This window comes from Cervus elaphus, chromosome 10 (assembly GCF_910594005.1).
Source record: "Cervus elaphus chromosome 10, mCerEla1.1, whole genome shotgun sequence".
NCBI classification, from domain to species: domain Eukaryota; kingdom Metazoa; phylum Chordata; class Mammalia; order Artiodactyla; family Cervidae; genus Cervus; species Cervus elaphus.
In genome coordinates, this window is record NC_057824.1 from 53400153 (window position 1) to 53417641 (window position 17489).

The 17489-nt window shown below is 43.4% G+C and overlaps 1 protein-coding gene across 7 annotated transcripts in view; it reads right to left on the minus strand.

Moving 5' to 3' along the window:
• SDK1 (sidekick cell adhesion molecule 1) overlaps window positions 1–17489 on the minus strand; it is a 740828-nt gene that overhangs the window by 441424 nt on the left and 281915 nt on the right. For all 7 annotated transcript variants that reach the window (XM_043915387.1, XM_043915391.1, XM_043915392.1 and 4 more), the window contains one exon: window positions 11516–11675. In XM_043915387.1, the coding sequence (XP_043771322.1) occupies window positions 11516–11675 (160 nt within the window). The remainder of the gene's footprint in view (window positions 1–11515; window positions 11676–17489) is intronic.

Here is a 17489-nt window from a genome sequence, read left to right on the forward strand (position 1 = left end):
TGGTCATCTGAGTTAAATTCACCCATTCCAGTCCATTTTAGTTCACTGATTCCTAAAATGTCGATGTTAACTCTTAACCATCTCCTGTTTGACCACTTCCAATTTGCCTTGATTCATGGACCTAACCTTCCAGGTTCCTACGCAATATTGTTCTTTACAGCATCAGACTTTACTTCCATCACCAGTCACGTCCACAACTGGGTGTTGCTTTTGCTTTGGCTCTCTCTTCATTCTTTCTAGAGTCATTTCTCCACTGATCTCCAGTAGCATATTGGGCACCTACCGACCTGGGGAGTTCATCTTTCAGTGTCCTATCTTTTTGCTTTTTCATACTGTTCATGGGGTTCTCAAGGCAAGAATACTGAAGTGGTTTGCCATTCCCTTCTTCAGTGGACCACGTTTTGTCAGAACTCTACACCATGACCCATCTGTCTTGGGTGGCCCTACACAGCATGACTCATAGTTTCATTGAGTTAGACAAGGCTGTGGTCCATGCGATCAGTTTGGTTAGTTTTCTGTGATTGTGGTTTTCATTCTGTCTGCCCTCTGATGGATAAGGAGAAGAGGCTTATGGAAGCGTCCTGATAGGGGGGACTGAGGGGGAAACTGGGTCTTGTTCTGACGGGTGAGGCCACCTCAGTAAATCTTTAATCCGATTTTCTATCGATGGGTGGGGCTGTGTTCCCTCCCTGTTGTTTGACCTGAGGCCAAACTATGATGGAGGTGAGGAAGATAATGGAGACATCATTCAAAAGGTCCCATGCTGCACTCAATGCCCTGCAGCAGGCCACTGCTGACCCACGTCTCCACTGGAGACTCCTAGACACTCATGGGCAAGTCTGGGTCAGTCTGTTGTGGGGTCAACGCTCCTCGTTCCTAGGTCCTGGTGCAATACAAGGTTTTGTTTCTGCCTTCCAAGAGTCTGTTTCCCCAGTCCTCTATACAGTCAGCAAAAACAAGACCAGGAGCTGACTATGGCTCAGATCATGAACTCCTTAATGACAAATTCAGACTTAAGTTGAAGAAAGTAGGGAAAACCACTAGTCCATTCAGGTATGACCTAAATCAAATACCTTATGATTACACAGTGGAAGTGACAAATAGATTCAAGGGATTAGATCCAATAGATAGAGTGCCTGAAGAACTGCAGATGGAGGTTCATGACACTGTACAAGAGGCAGTGATCAAGACCACCCCCAAGAAAAAGAAAGGCAAAAAGGCAAAATGGTTGTCTGAGGAGGCCTTACAAATAGCTGAGAAAAGAAGAGAAGTGAAAGGCAAAGGAAAAAAGGAAAGACATACCCATTTGAATGCAGAGTTCCAAAGATTAGAAGGAGAAATAGGAAAGCCTTCCTCAGTGATCAATGCAAACAAATAGAGGAAAATAATAGAATGGGAAAGACTAGAGATGTCTTCAAGAAAATTATAAATACCGCAGGAACATTTCATGCAAAGATGGGCAGAATAAACGACAGAAATGGTATGTACCTAACAGAAGCAGAAGATATTAAGAAGAGATGGCAAGAATACATAGTAGAATCATACAAAAAAGATCTTCACGACCCAGATAACTATGATGGTGTGATCACTCACCTAGAACCAGACATCCTGGAATGCGAAGTGAAGTGGGCCTTAGGAAGCGTCACTATGAACAAAGCTACTGGAGGTGATGGAATTCCAGTTGAGCTATTTCAAATCTTAAAAGATGATGCTGTGAAAGTGCTGCACTTAATATGCCAGCAAATTTGGAAAACTCAACAGTGGCCACAGGACTGGAAAAAGTCAGTTTTCATTACAATCCCAAAGAAAGGAAATGTCAAAGAATGTTCAAACTACCCCACAGTTGCACTCATCTCACACACTAGCAAAGAAATGCTCAAAATTCTCCAAGCCAGGTTTCAACAATACGTGAACTATCAACTTCTAGATGTTCAAGCTAGATTTAGAAAAGGCTGAGGAACCAGAGATCAAATTGCCAACATCTGATGGATCATCGAAAAAGCAAGAGAGTTCCAGAAAACATCTATTTCTGCTTTATTGACTATGCCAAAGCCTTTGACTGTGTGGATCACAACAAACTGTGGAAAATTCTTCAAGAGATGGGAATACCAGACTACCTGACCTGCCTTCTGAGAAACCTGTATGCAGGTCAAGAAGGAACAGTTAGAACCAGACATGGAACAACAGACTGGTTCCAAATAGGGAAAGGAGTACATCAAGGTTGTATATTGTCACTGTACTTATTTAACTTATATGCAGAGTACATCATGAGAAATGCCGGGCTGGATGAAGCACAAGCTGGAATCAAGATTGCCGGCAGAAATATCAGTAACCTCAGATATGCAGATAACACTACCCTTATGCCAGAAATTGAAGAAGAATTAAAGAGCCTCTTGATGCAAGTGAAAGAGGAGAGTGAAAAAGTTGGCTTAAAACTCAACATTCAGAAAACTAAGATCATGGCATCTGGTCCCATCACTTCATGGCAAATAGATGGGGAAACAATGGAAACAGTGATAGACTATTTTCTAGGGCTTCAAAATCACTGCAGATGGTGACAGCAGCCATGAATTTAAAAGACACTTGCTCCTTGGAGAAAAGTGATGACCCACCTAGACAGCATACTGAAAAGCAGAGACAACCTAGAACCTATTATACAGAGAGAAGTGAGTTAGAAGGAGAAAGATAAACATTGCATTCTAACACATATATACGGAATCTAGAAGAATGGTATTGAAGAGCTTATTTACAGGGCAGCAGTGGAGAAACAGAGAACAGACTTATGGACGTGGGGAGAGGGGAGGAGAGGGTGAGATGTATGAAAAGAGTAACATGGAAACTTACATTACCACAAGTAAAATAGAGAACCAACAGGAATTTTCTGTATAGCTCAGGAAACTCAAACAGGGGCTCTGAGATGTCAACCTAGAGGGGTGGGATGGGAAGGAAGATGGGAGGGAGGTTCAAAAGGGAGGGGATATATGTATACCAACGGCTGATTCATGTTGAGGTTTGACAGAAAACAACAAAATTCTGTAAAGCAATTATCCTTCAATACAAAAATAAATTAAAAAAAAAAAAGCAGAGACATTACTTTGCCAACAAAGGTCTGTCTAGTCAAGGCTATGGTTTTTCCAGTAGTCACGTATGGATGTGAGAGTTGGACTATAAAGAAAGCTGAGCACTGAAGAACTGATGCTTTTGAACTGTGGTGTTGGGGAAGACTCTTGAGAGTCCCTTGGACTGCAGGGAGATCCAATCAGTAAACCCTAAAGGAGATCAGTCCTGAATATTCGTTGGAAGGACTGATGTTGAAGCTGAAACTCCAATATTTTGGCCACCTGATAAGAAGAACTGATTCATCTGAAAGACCCTGATGCTGGGAAAGATTGAAGGCGGGAGTAGAAGGGGACGACAGAGGATGAGATGGTTGGATGGCATCACTGACTCAATGGACATGAGTTTGAGTAAACTCCGGAGTTGGTGATGGACAGGGAGGCCTGGTGTGCTGCAGTCCATGGGGTCACAGAGTCAGACACGACTGAGCTATTGAACTGAACTGAAAATAAAAAATAGGTAGAGGAGTCTAACTCATGACTTAGTGGTGAGGTGCTGTCTCGGGGTGTTAAGCCTAAAGGGTATGGCCAAGCAATCAATCAATCTGGGAGAGTCTGACATGGCAGCAATACTAAGTTTTTAGACAACGTGGACATGGAATATCTGTTCTTTTATTTAGGTCTTCTTTTAGAAAACTTAGGCAATGCTTTATAGTTTTTAGTATAAAAATCTTACAAACACCTTGTCATATTCATCCCTAAGATTTTTGAAGATATTTTAAAAAGCATTTTTGTTTTCATTTTACAAAATAAATGTTATATATTTTAGAAAAATCATAAATCCTAATAAATGCAGATTATTCTTTCCTAGTATACAGAAATATAAGTGACTTGTATGGTCATCTATAGCTTCCCTGATAGCTCAGTTGGTAAAGAATCCACCTGCAATGCAGTAGACCCCAGTTTGATTCCTGGGTTGGGAAGATCTGCTGGAGAAAGGACAGGCTACCCACTCCAGTATTCTTGGGCTTCCCTGGTGGCTCAGTAAAGAGTCTGCCTGCAATGCAGGAGACCTGGGTTCGATCCCTGGGTTGGGAAGATCCCCTGGAAAAGGGAAAAGCCATCCACTCCAGTATTCTGGCCTAGAGAATTCCATGGACTGTGTATTCCATGGGGTTGCAAAGAGTTGGACATGACTAAGCGACTTTCACTTTCACATGCTCATCTAGTATCCTATAACACTGCTAAACACATGTGAATTTTAGCAGTTTTTTAAAGACAATATCACATTTTCTACAATCATGCAACCTTCGATAAGACATTTTTACATCTCTTCTTACAATCTAGATGCTTTTCCTTTTTCTTATTATACTGGCTAGTAACTCCACTACTGGCATCTGCTTAGTTTCTTGCATTGATGAGTTTGTAGTTTCCATCAAATGCACACATTTCTCAGCATTATTTATTCAAATACTTTACCACCCCTGTCTTTGGGATTCAACTTGTACATACATTAGGCCATGTGAAGTTGTCCCGTAATTCACTAATGGTCTTTTCATTGCGTTTATTTTCTGACTTTCATGTTTATTTTTATTTATTGATTTTTGACCAAGCTGCACAGCACATAGGATCTTAGTTCCCTGATCAGCGATCAAACCTGCATCCCTTGCATCAGAAACACAGAATCTTAACCACTGGACTGCCAGGGAAGCCCCTGCCTTTCATCTTGAATAGTTATATCGCTCTAAGTTTACTAATATTTTGGAGTGGGTAGCTTATCCCTTCTCCAGGTGAACTTCCTGACCCAGGAATCAAACCTGGGTCTCCTGCATTGCAGGCAGATTCTTTATCAGCTGAGCTACCCGGGGAGCCCATTATATTGCTATATTTTTAAGTTTACTAATATATTCTTCTGCAATGTCTAATCTGCTGATAGTCTCACCCATTGTGCTTTTCATCTCAGATGTTATGGGCTTCATCCTTAGAAATATCTTCTGCCTTTTAATATCTTTCATGTCTCTACTTAACTTTGATCACATGGAATACAGTTATCGTGTTTCAGCCCCACTCTCTGCTAATTCTAACGTCTGTGTCAGCTTTGGTTTGGTTTCGGTTGATAGATTTTTCTCATTTTGGATCATGCTTTCCTGCCTCTTTACATCCCTAACAATCTCTGACTGGATTCCAGACATTGTGAATTTTACCCTGTTTGGTGCTGGTATTGTATCTGATGCTATTTTTATATTCCTATAAATATTCCTGAGCTTTGCTCTCCACTGCTGCAAAGATACTTAGAAACAGTTTGATCCTTTCTGGTCTTTTAAGATTTCTCAGGCAGGACCAGAGCTGTAGTTGGTCCAGGGTTAGTAATTCCCTACTACAGGCCCAAGACCCTTCTGTTACCCTATCCAATAATGCTGTGAATCATGCGGTTTTTCAGAGTGGCTGCTGAGAAAAGGCCCTCGGCCCAGCCCTCTGTGAGCCTGGGAACGGCTGCATCCACTTCTCGGGTACCTGGTTTCCTGGACTTGGGCAGTCTCCTTACATGCGTGTGCTGGCGGATAATCTGCTAAATACTCAAAAAAAGAGCCTCTGCAGATCCCCAGAGTTCTCTCTCTCTGCATGGCTCTCTGCCCTCCAGTCCTCGGCCTTGATCGCTCTCAACTCTCGGCTGCCCTCCCCTCCTCAGGGTCGGACCCTCCGGCACCCCCGTGCCCTCCGTCTCTGCGCCACAGCCGGGAGATGCCCTCAGGGCGGCGAGTCGGGCAGTCAGAGGGCTCGCCTTGTTGCTTTTCCATCTCTCAGGCATCACACCTTCGGCTGCCGGAGGTCCAGTATCTCGAAAACAATTATTCCGTATACTTTGTCCAGCTTTACGGCTGTTTAGATTTCCTATCTAGAATTCACCTTTATATCTCTCAGTGAGGTTTTCTATTTTTCTTCATACTCTACTCATTTCTTATAAGGGTTATTCCCAGGTATTTATTAAATTTTATGGATATTGTAGAATTTTTGTCCCTTTATAGGACATAAGAAAAAGTAACTTTCCCCTTAACCATTCCTATTCTTTACTGACATAAAAAATAAATATCAATCAAATTTCTACTGTTTATACTGTAACAGAAGACAGATCACGAAAGGAGACTATAAGATTTTCAGCAGAGTATCCAATTATTCTTCCTGCTGGAGTGCCTAGCACTAGAAATTTTGGGCATACATATATGTATACATGTATATATACATATATTTTGAATATAATTACAAAATATTTTTTTTGTCCAAAGCAGAAAAAATAATTTACAGTAAATATTTTCTGGGAGAAACAAAAAATACAAATCTGCCTATGACACTTATGCAACTTTGTTTAATCACTGAACCACTCTCATTTTCCCACTGTAGCCACACCTGTGCTTAAACATGGAGATAAGCATCAATGTGATTAACGTAATATTTGAAACTCACTGAAATTCATCCTGCAGTTTGTAACACAAGCAGCAAAGAAAGTGTTATATTTAGCCAAAGATGGAAAAGCTGAATTTATATTATTTGCTTTTTTTAGGGTTGGTATTTTCATTGCCCACACCAGAGTGGAGGAGAAAGAGGGCCTCAATGCTAGGTAGGAACACAGCTCCCATTTCATAGAGTATCCATGTTTTTCAATTTGAGACTTACATCAGCCTCATGAAGGCTAACATATGACAGCTGAATGTGCTTATTGGAAGGAAGCAGATAAAAGAGTCATTTGAAAAAATAGCCTAAGACTTTTAGACAGGTTTTATATCTTGAAAAAAATGATGACAAAATACAATGGATCCTTGATAACCCATCTCAGTGTCTGAAGCCCTCAGTGCAAAGAATATAATTCATCACGTCTAACCTAAACCGTTTTTGCTTCAGAATAACCCATCTCTTCTTAACGAGTTTCTGGTGAAATGGTAGTGAAGCATCTACTTTATTTCAATGGTGCATATATAATGAACATATATATATATATATATATATATAAAATGAATCCTGCTTCAATACAAGCAACAGCGCTTTGTCTTCCTGGGGATTATCCAGGGTGTGTCAGGCTAACAGGTAAATTTGCTGGTGCAAAGAGCCATGCAAAAAGCTTGGTCTCCTTGCATATTTTTAAGTTGACACCAAAGACGTTCTCTCATAGAGAAGTTTAAATAGTTGCATATATAATAATGGCACAGCGTATGTTTTGGCATTTTAAAATAAAACTGTCACACAGTTTTAAAAGTATCCAGTGGAATTTAAATAATTACTTTGATAGCCACAATATTTATTTCTTAAAAATCAACAGAGAGAACTCTCATATGGTTTCTTTTTACTCTTTGAACTTGAGTATTAAATCTACTCACCTCACAGAATTTTATTCTAATGTGACATGTTTCCATGCCTGAAAGATACTCATCATTTATTATCCAACATACTTCTCTGAAATAAAAATATACAAGTAAATGGTAATTTTAAAAGAATATTCTTTGACCAAAATATTCTGAGCACTTAAAAAAATTTCATGTGGATTACATTGATTGTAATTATTGTTACTACACAGCTAATCAAAACAACATATATGTATTACAAATTTTGAAAAATCATCATTGAACAGTAAAATCTTAGAAAGGAGATATGCCTCTTGAGTGAAAGTGGTTTTTTTTCCCCCAATTACTTTACATTTTAGTGAGTGGGAAGTTATTTATCAGAATGAACAGAACTGGATAGAAATTAACTACAAAAAGAAAAGTTATTGACCACATATCTGCATACAGTTAATTTAAATCTAATGAGAACATAGAGTTAAACAAGTAGCAAAGAAACTGATGCATACCAGCAAGCAAAACACACTGAGGTAATAAAAATGAATATGGATTTGGAATATCAAATGATACCTTTTGGCAAAAGTTAATGAAAGTGTCTTCCAAATGAATGAAAAAATATAAAGCACCAACTTTCCTATAATGTGTGGTCTTTCTACATCAAGAGGGGACACTGATCTGAAGAAAATGAACAGAACTTTTTACACACACACACACTCGCCCTCGTTGCTATCTGCCACTGAGGCCTTGCCAAGCTCTTCTCCTTTCTGGGTAGGTGAAATGGAGACAAGTGTACTTCAGAGAAGAGTATTTCTCAGCAGACGTTTTCTTTCTGACAAATCCTGAAAATTATAATTCTATTTTGTGTAAATGTGTAAGCCACGGACCTTGATGCTAAGTTTGCAGCCCAGATACAACAAGGCGCCTTGCCCGCGGTGTTTCTTGCAAATGTCTCCCTGCTTAGTTCTCATAAACATTCCTTGAGGCACAATATATACTTTGATGATGGTTGGAGAATGGAAAAGAGAAGGGTGTTCACAAGAAAACGGTACCACTCTTGCTGAACACCTACTGAATTAGGAAAACCCCAAGACTGGGCAAAAGACCCCATTTCTAGCGTCACACTCTGCCCTTGAAAGAAGTACGTATAGAGAGAAGGGGAGAAGCCCCAGGGGATGTTTAAAGAGGCTTCTTCAAGCCCGATATTTTGTTTTACTTTTCCTCAATAATTATTTATTTGGCTGAGCCAGGTCTTGGTTGAGGCATGTGGGATCTTCGATCCTCATTGCAGCGTGCAGAATCTTAGGTACAGCACGTGGGATCTAGTTCCCTGACCAGGGATCTAACCGGAGGCTCCCTGCACTGGGAGCTCGGAGTCTTAATCTCTGGACCACCAGGGAAGTTCCAAGCCCAATGTTTTAAACTGTGCTTGTCTTGTGTGCTGAAGATGTGGTTTCACAGAAGACTCAAACTGGGAAAGGTGTGTGCTTTTCTGTGAAGTGGAAGAGATAATGCAGAGCAGGTGCAAAAAGAGAACGGGCAGGTACCATCACAAAGGCACATTCTCAGGCAGCTCAACTAATATGCCTGTGGAAACTGGAGATCCAGAGACCATTCCTCTGCCACTATCCAAGGCATGTCCCCCAGTTTTAAGGCCGCTGTTATGGATCACCCATATCATTACTTCTTTTCATGAGGAAAAACAAGACGGATTCTTTTGAAACCTCACTTCCTTCTTCTTGGGGCATTTGAAACATCATATCACTTAATTTTTATGAGAACCCTCTAGGGTGGGTTTTATTATACCCATTTTACAGATGGGAAAATATCAAACTGGGCTAGATAACTTGTCCAAATAGTAAGTTGAATAGTAGTATTTGAACCCAAGTCATCTGCCATCAAAGCTTGTAACAGTTCTCATTCCTAAGTTCACTTTTTTTTTTGCTTTCTTATACCCCTTCTAATAAACCAAGCCCTATGTCATATTACAATAAAATATAATATTGCCTACAATTTATTAACTGATCACTTGTGGGCCAGAAAGTATGTTGTTTTACATACACGAGAGCCTTTCAATGCTCAACACCACAGACGAGGCTTGATCACCCCCATTTTGCAGGTTATTGAAAGTGGGGCTAACAGGCAGCTTGTTCAAAGTAATACCACTAATGTAACTGGTGGTGAGCTGAGATTCAAAGCTAGGTCTGTTTGACTTCAACATGCTCTTAACTACTGTGATCAACTGCTCTCAGAACAACAGGTCCTCTCAAGTATAGACCAAATGATGGAAGAGGAGGACACAGACTCCTCTGTCCACACAGGGCAGGTGGGTAACAGGACCACAAGTGAGGTGTTACACGGTGGGGACCAGAGCGTGCTGAGAAACGGTGTCCCTGCCAGTACGCAGCACAGCGTCGCCTGGCACCTGCTTCTGTGTGCACCCGGGGCCCAGGCCTGCTAATTGTTCCAGAGGGCCTAAAAAGCAGAATTTTATGTGAAATCTTATAAGTGTTAAATGCTGGCAATCAACTGAGACACAAATACTGGGTGTATATACACACACACATATATATATATTAACTGATATTTAAAATATGCAGACCACATTCCAGGTAGGCTAACTGCAGTTCACGGACCACCATGTTACAACTTCTGGGGTAAAGAGTACATGGCGGGCTAGGCACCCTGTTGAGAAGTTCATTGCTCTACTTGAAACAGCTCTAGATCGTCAATTCTCTTTCTTATCTCCTTTAATGAAGAGCAGAGCACTGCTGACTCCTGCTGACTTTGGGGCCTCCGGGAATGTTCAGCGTCAGTAATTCTCTGTCCCCTCAGAACTGCATCCAGCATCATCCCCACATAGAAAACGAGGTGGGAAAACACACCTGGGAAGACCTCAAGCGCTGCCAGGAGGTCCCGAGGCTGGGAAGCCAGTCCACATGCTTCCTGGAGAAGCTGCACCACAGACCTGATATCCAGCTTCCCCCTCTCAGTCCCCTGTACTGAGCACCTCACATCCTCACCCCTCCCCTCTCAGTCCTCTGTACTGAGCCCCTCACATCCTCACCCCTCCCCTCTCAGTCCTCTGTACTGAGCCCCTCACATCCTCACCCCTCCCCTCTCAGTCCTCTGTACTGGGCCCCTCACATCCTCACCCCTCCCCTCTCAGTCCTCTGTACTGAGCCCCTCACATCCTCACCCCTCCCCCTCTCAGTCCCCTGTACTGGGCCCCTCACATCCTCACCCCTCCCCTCTCAGTCCTCTGTACTGGGCCCCTCACATCCTCACCCCTCCCCTCTCAGTCCCCTGTACTGAGCCCCTCACATCCTCACCCCTCCCCCTCTCAGTCCCCTGTACTGAGCCCCTCACATCCTCACCCCTCCCCTCTCAGTCCTCTGTACTGAGCCCCTCACGTCCTCACCCCTCCCCTCTCAGTCCCCTGTACCCAGCCCCTCACGTCCTCACCCCTTCCCTCTCAGTCCTCTGTACTGAGCCCCTCACGTCCTCACCCCTCCCCTCTCAGTCCCCTGTACTGAGCCCCTCACGTCCTCACCCCTCCCCTCTCAGTCCCCTGTACTGAGCCCCTCACGTCCTCACCCCATCCCCAGTCCAATGAATGCTCACTTTTGCTGACTGTCCATGCTGTGTTCATGCCCATCCTCCCAGAGTTCCATCTGTGCCCACCCCACCTCTGACAGGGTGCCCACCCCACAGTCAGCCAGGGAAGTCTTGCTGGCAACCAGAACTCCAGAAGCTCTGCCCTGTAGAAAGCTGTGATGCTCTTTAGGCAGGAACAATACTGGTGGGCAGGACTGTTGCCTCAGGATGGCAAGTTTCATCAGCTGAAGCTGTTATTTGCATTCTTCTGTAACTACACCTTTTTTTGGTCTGGTAATTTCACTAAGGGGCTTACTCTTACAAATATAATGACAGACTTCCTAAGTGTAAATACAACCTGTATTGGAATAGTAAATCACATTCTGATTACATGTTCAAATGTATTCCCTTAATCCTAAATGCATTACCAATGCAATCCAACATTCCCCCCACCCCATGATCTCATGGCCAATAAGGCAAATACTCTGCTTATACCACTGTGAAATGTAATCTTATTTTCAAGGAATCAATTACTTATATTCGCTGGTGTAGGTGGTGAGCTCACTGTCGTTGTGCGTCCACTTGAACTCCAAAGGCCAGCTCCCTTCCGCAAGGCAAGTGAGCACGAGGCGGTTCCCTTCCAAGTGGATCTGTGGAAGGCCTGGCTCTGTTTTAAAGTACGGCACAACATCATCTGAAATATTTAAAAAAAGAGAGAAAGGAAAAAAAACTGAATGGAGTACACATGAAAATGGCATTCATCCAATTAATCAGTCACTGTATTTAAAGAGACCTAATTTTAAAAAGTAGAAACGGTGGCCATTTGGCCCAATTAAGTAGCAGATTATCCTTCACCCCCTAGAAACATGCAGTCCCCTAGGTAATATTTCAAAAGGCTGATGTTCTATGACAGGACCATCTTAAAGCACCTGACAAGCTAATCTAAGTTACTTCCATTCATGATTAACACTTACTTATCACACATCAAGCAATCTCTGCTGATGCAAGCCTTTGTTTTAACATGGCACTATGCTGTCAAAGTGGGCTTCTCTGGTGGCTCAGTGATAAGGAATCCACCTGCTGACGCAGGAGACTCGGGCTCCACCCCTGGGTCGGAAAGATCCCTTGGGGAAGGAAACGGCAACCAACTCCAGCATTCTTGTCTGGGAAATCCCAGGGACAGAGGAGCCTGGTGGGCTACAGTCCATGGGGTTGTGAAACACTTGGACACGAGTCAATGATTTAACAACAACATACTCTCAAAGTATGACAATCAAGGTTATATACCTTGGTTCTAAAAGAAAAATATAACCTTCACTTAGTTGGAAAAAAAAGTAGGATAAGCAGTATTAAGCTACAGACATAAATGACATGAATCTCAATCCAGCTTTCGTCTCACACGCACGCTGCATCTCATGGTGACATTCAGGGGCTATCACACTGGAAACCCGTGTGTGTTCACACAGAGGAACAACTCGCAGCAACTGTAATGGACCCAGTACTGCTATATACAACACACGACACCACGGATGGATCTCACAGACATGTGTGTAGTGAGAGAAGCCAGTCAGGAAAAGGATTACAGCATAACCTTCCATGCAGAAGTTCCTAAAGTTCAAACCCAGGCGAACCTGGCCTGCGTTGCTGAGGGGGAGCAGAGTAAGCACAGATACCTCTGGGAGAAGGGGGTGTGGGGGGGTGGGTGCAGCAGGGCAGCTGTGGAGAGCACGCCAAGATGTGGGCACACAGGGGCTCTCCCTGTGAGAACTCAGAAGGTCATTCTGTCTGACTTGTGCCGTTTTTGTACGATGCTTCCTTAATTTGAAAAAACAAAACAAAACACAGGAGACTTGCTTCCAGTGCTAGCTCCCTGATTCTCTACGTGATCCTGGTCAGGACATGTGGATTTCTGCTTCTTCATCAGTAAAACAAGGAGAATTAAGGGCCTCTCGTTTTCCTAGTAAAAGCCCTGGGGCACAGCCGCATCGCGTGTCCTTCAGGCCCCCTACCCCTTGACTCAGTGAGGCGCACGCTGGTGCACTTTGCTGTGACTCTCGAACCTGGAGAAGCCCTTTCCGCCTCAGGGGGCCTTCCGTGCTCCTTCCCCACCCTGGGTGCTCCCCCGCAGCCCCCCCGGAGCACGCGGATGAATTCCCATCCTCCAGGTTCACAGAGCTCCTCCCACCCACACGCCCTAACAATCCCTGAGTTACACTCAGCGGAGTCCCCTGCCCTGTATTAATCACGTCAGAGTTCTGAGACCGGTGCCAGGAGAAAAGCATAAATACTTGTTCAATGAATAAATATAATAACGGTACAAATAACAGCAACAGCTAGGGTTAACTTGAGTCTACCGTGCTGGAAACTGTTCCAAGTGTTTTACGTGCATCGCCTGATTTAATTCTCACAGAAGCCCTCTAAAACAGACATCGTCATTATACCCACTTTACAGATGTGTGAAGAGAGGCAGAGGGAAACTGATTTGTTCAAGGCCACCGAGACGGTATGTGGCAAAATCATGATTTAAACCCCAGGTAATCTGTTCCAGGGGCTTCCAAGATGGCACTAGTGGTAAAGAAACCCTCCTGCCAACGCAGGGGCATAAGGGACGCAGGTTTGACCCCTGAGCCAGGAAGATCCCCTGTAGGAGGGCATGGCACCCACTCCAGTGTTCTTGTCTGGAGAATCCCTGGCAGGCTACAGTCCACGGGGTCGCAAAGAATCAGATACGCATACAATCTGTTCCAGAACCCAGCTACTCTCTATATCATAGTGCTAAACGTCACAGATTTCTCAATAGAGAAACCTTCACAAGAATCCCTATCTTAACTTCAAATTTTTGATAAATTTGTAGAATTACAAAACTGAACTATTAAATTACTGTATTTTTCAAATGAAGCATATTAAATATCAAATATGCACATCAAATAGCATATTAACACTGCTAAAATTGAGAGTATATTTTTACATTAAATTGTATATGTTTAACCGGTTTCCTCTGTACTAAGTATATAATTTAAATACAAGGAGTTTAATTTAATTTAATTTAATTTAATTTTAAATACACTGAGTTTATTTTGCCATTGTGCTGACTACTGTATTCCATAACTGGTATATTGGTAATACAATACTACCAGTTTCTTATTGGTATTTATTCAAACAAATAAATTGCTAAATTGCATCAGTGAGTGTAGTGAGAGTCTATAATAAGGAGATTTAACCTAGTTGGTGAGATGCCAGACAGGAGCTAACAGCAAAAAGATCAGTAGTTTTCAAACTCAAACAACATGTGCAAAGGCCCTGTGGGGGCAGCAAGCATGGCAGGTACCACTGGAAAGCACAGAAGATTGAAGGCAAGCCATTCCGTAGGTTCAGAGAGGGTGACGGAAGCAGGCAAGGCAAACACATACCTTCTTCCCACGTCATCCTTGTGTGGGTCTCAATGGCACCCACTTCACGTTCAGAAGCATTCTCGTGTGAATGATGACTTATACGACCACCCTGTTTCTAGGCCTTGGTCTAAAGTACTGTCAGTATAATTATGATGATGATGATTGCTATCTGCCCAAAAGGACAGCAGAAAGGCTGTGAAGGGGCTGTGTGGTTAAGCGTTCACTCTGGCTGCAGGGTGGAGGAGGAGTGGACAGAGCCAGAGCAGGCAGGAGGTCCCTGTGGTAACCCAGGAAACGCTCTGACAGGCGATGGCAGGCCGGGTCAGGGCACAGGGCTGACCGCGCTGGTGGAGGCTGGAAGACGTGGATCGCGCGAAATCAAGATTCAGGTGGCAAAAGAGACGACGACGGACTGCACTCGGGGTGAAGGAGAGAGGGGAGTCCAGAGGGAGGCTCGGACCTCTGCCTCGCACCACTTCCTGTTCAAGAGCCACACACGATCCTGTCACCAGCACTGGGAATGTGAGCACAGGGCACACCTTCTGTCCCATCAGAGGTGACAGCCTCCATCTAGCACAGGAGCAGGGGTGAAGTGTCCGACACTGTGACCCTAACCTAACTCAAGGGCTGGAGCAGTCAACCTTTGTCCCAGCCCCAGAGCTCCATGGCTTCTGCCACACATCACCCACCCTAGGTTATAATTCAAGCAGATTGCAGGCTCTGATTGTCAACTGTGTGTCCAATTTCCTCTTTTTGCTATGTGAAAGTGAAAGCCGCTCAGTCGTGTCTGACTCTTTGTGACCCCACAGACTATACAGTCCTTGGAATTCTCCAGGCCAGAATACTGGAGTGGGTAGCCTTTCCCTTCTCCAGGGGATCTTTCCAGGGATCAAACCCAGGTCTCCCACATTGCAGGCAGATTCTTTACCAGCCGAGCTATCAGGGAAGCCCTTTTTTCTATGTATTTCAGCTAAAATCATCTAGTGTCATGACCCAAGCAGGCTAATAAAGCTGAATCGCAATGGATGTAGCTCTGATGCCTTGGGATGGGCTGAGCTCCAGGCCTATGCCTTGCCCTTTGCACAATGTTCAACAATAAAGAAAGAAAGGCCTTCATGCTGTTCCAGTGTCCTACAAGAAAGAATCGTGGGAAAAACCACATCTTTTTGAAAGAAAACGGCTTCAAGATAGATGCTCAAGAACTTGACTTGGTTGTATAAGTGACAGGTCATCACTGATTTAACATATAAATGTTCTAAATGTAAATACCATAATAATTCAAGTTTTCCAAGTATTCACAGTTTAATAAATATGCCCATGGGCTTCCCTGGTGGCTCAGATGGTAAAAAATCCACCTGCAGGAGACCAGGTTTGATCCCTGGGTTGGGAAGATTCTCTGGAGAAGAGAATGGTTACCCACTTTAGTATTCTTGCCTGTAGAATCCCATAGACAGAGGAGCCTGGCAGGCTACAGTCCATGGGATCACAAAGAGTCATACATGACTAAATGACTAACACTTTTTCACAAATATGCCTACACTATGTACAAATTGTGCTGGATACTGTGATCTAGTAGAAAAAAATTTTTTTGAAGAGAATAGTTTCAAAGAGCTGGCAAGCGGAAACCTTGTGGTCTAAATGACTGACCAATTATAGTTAGCCCAGACTCTAACATCTATTGTGGAAGAAGGATGGTAACTATGTCAGTATTCTGGAACACTAAACGTCTAAATTAAAATGATTAATTACCACAAGTACTTTAATGTAGATTCACCGATGTGCAGAATAACACAGTTAATCTTTCTGAACCTAGAACTATTTAGCACTGAAGTATAGAGAGTAGATCGTGAAGTTAAGAGGGTTTAAAGGTAACAAAACATAAAAGCTCTGGGAAGAGAAAGAGAAGCGGACGGGTTAGTATTCAGGTCTGCTCAGATCCCTACAAAAGTTTGTGATCTTTATATACCTTAAATGGAGCAGAAAGAGTCTGAAAAGATCCATAAAGACAAAAGTGATTGAGTTACCCTGAGATAAGATTATCAGACTGACCTGGGGAAATGTCAGCGCTCTAGCTGGTACTCTTTGAGGCGTGTGTGTGTGTGTGTGTGTGTGTGTGTGTGTGTGGTATGGTGTGTACTTTCCCAGGTAATGACTAACAGATCTCTCCTTCTTCAGGAGGAATGTGCAGAGATTAAGTATGCTTCTATATTCGTACAATGAACATTCATGGAATCCTGAGTGAATTACTAAGAAAAACTGTGAAATTTCCATTTTCACATATGACGAAATAGAACACAAATCATTGATGAGAGAGCCTCATCTGCCTGGATGATACACATTTTAAGGTCCATCCAGAGGGAAGGAATGGACATAATGTTCTCTCAAGACAACATCTCGGTTTTATGATGTAGAAGTCATTTCCCTAAATGGACCTTAAAGGTTTTCAGAAAAAATGTAAATGGATTTACCTTTCCCTATCCAATACGAAGATCATCTTCTGTTCGTCTAGAAGGGAACCACGACATGCGCCTCAGTAGGAGTCGTTTCCACGGGAAGCCAGAGGCTGACGTGCTCGAAGGAGAGCTATGTCCTGTGGCTCCAGGCTAGCCTCCTGTGTGGGAGGGGGGCCTCGCCGTGGGTGTAATTACCTGCTTCCCGTGGAATATGGACGATCTAGTACCAGACACGTTCATGGCAGAATGACTGGGAATCAACTATCAGGTGCTAAGAAAGTCAGACTTCAAGTGATTCTTGCAACGCTGCCAATGAGAGAACTTCAGCCACGACCACCACTAACCGTAACCTGTTCAGTAACTTCCCTTCTTCTCCTCTGTTTTAAAGTGATGATGGGTAAAGAAACAATAATCACCACCTCTACTTAGTGGAGGAATCAACCTGCCACAAACAAGGGGGTTCTGAAGCAGAGGTGCCCCCGTGCTCCGGTGATGGAGACAGTATCAAGCCGCGGCAATCAGCCCTGCCAGTCAGGTGGGAGTGCAGTGGGGAGATTAGGAATCGCAGTGTGAGGGAGCAATCAGCTGGAGAGGACCTGGTGTTACTGAACTCAGCTTTCTCGACAGCTGAATTTCCCAGGGCGACCAATCTTTTGGTTTAAA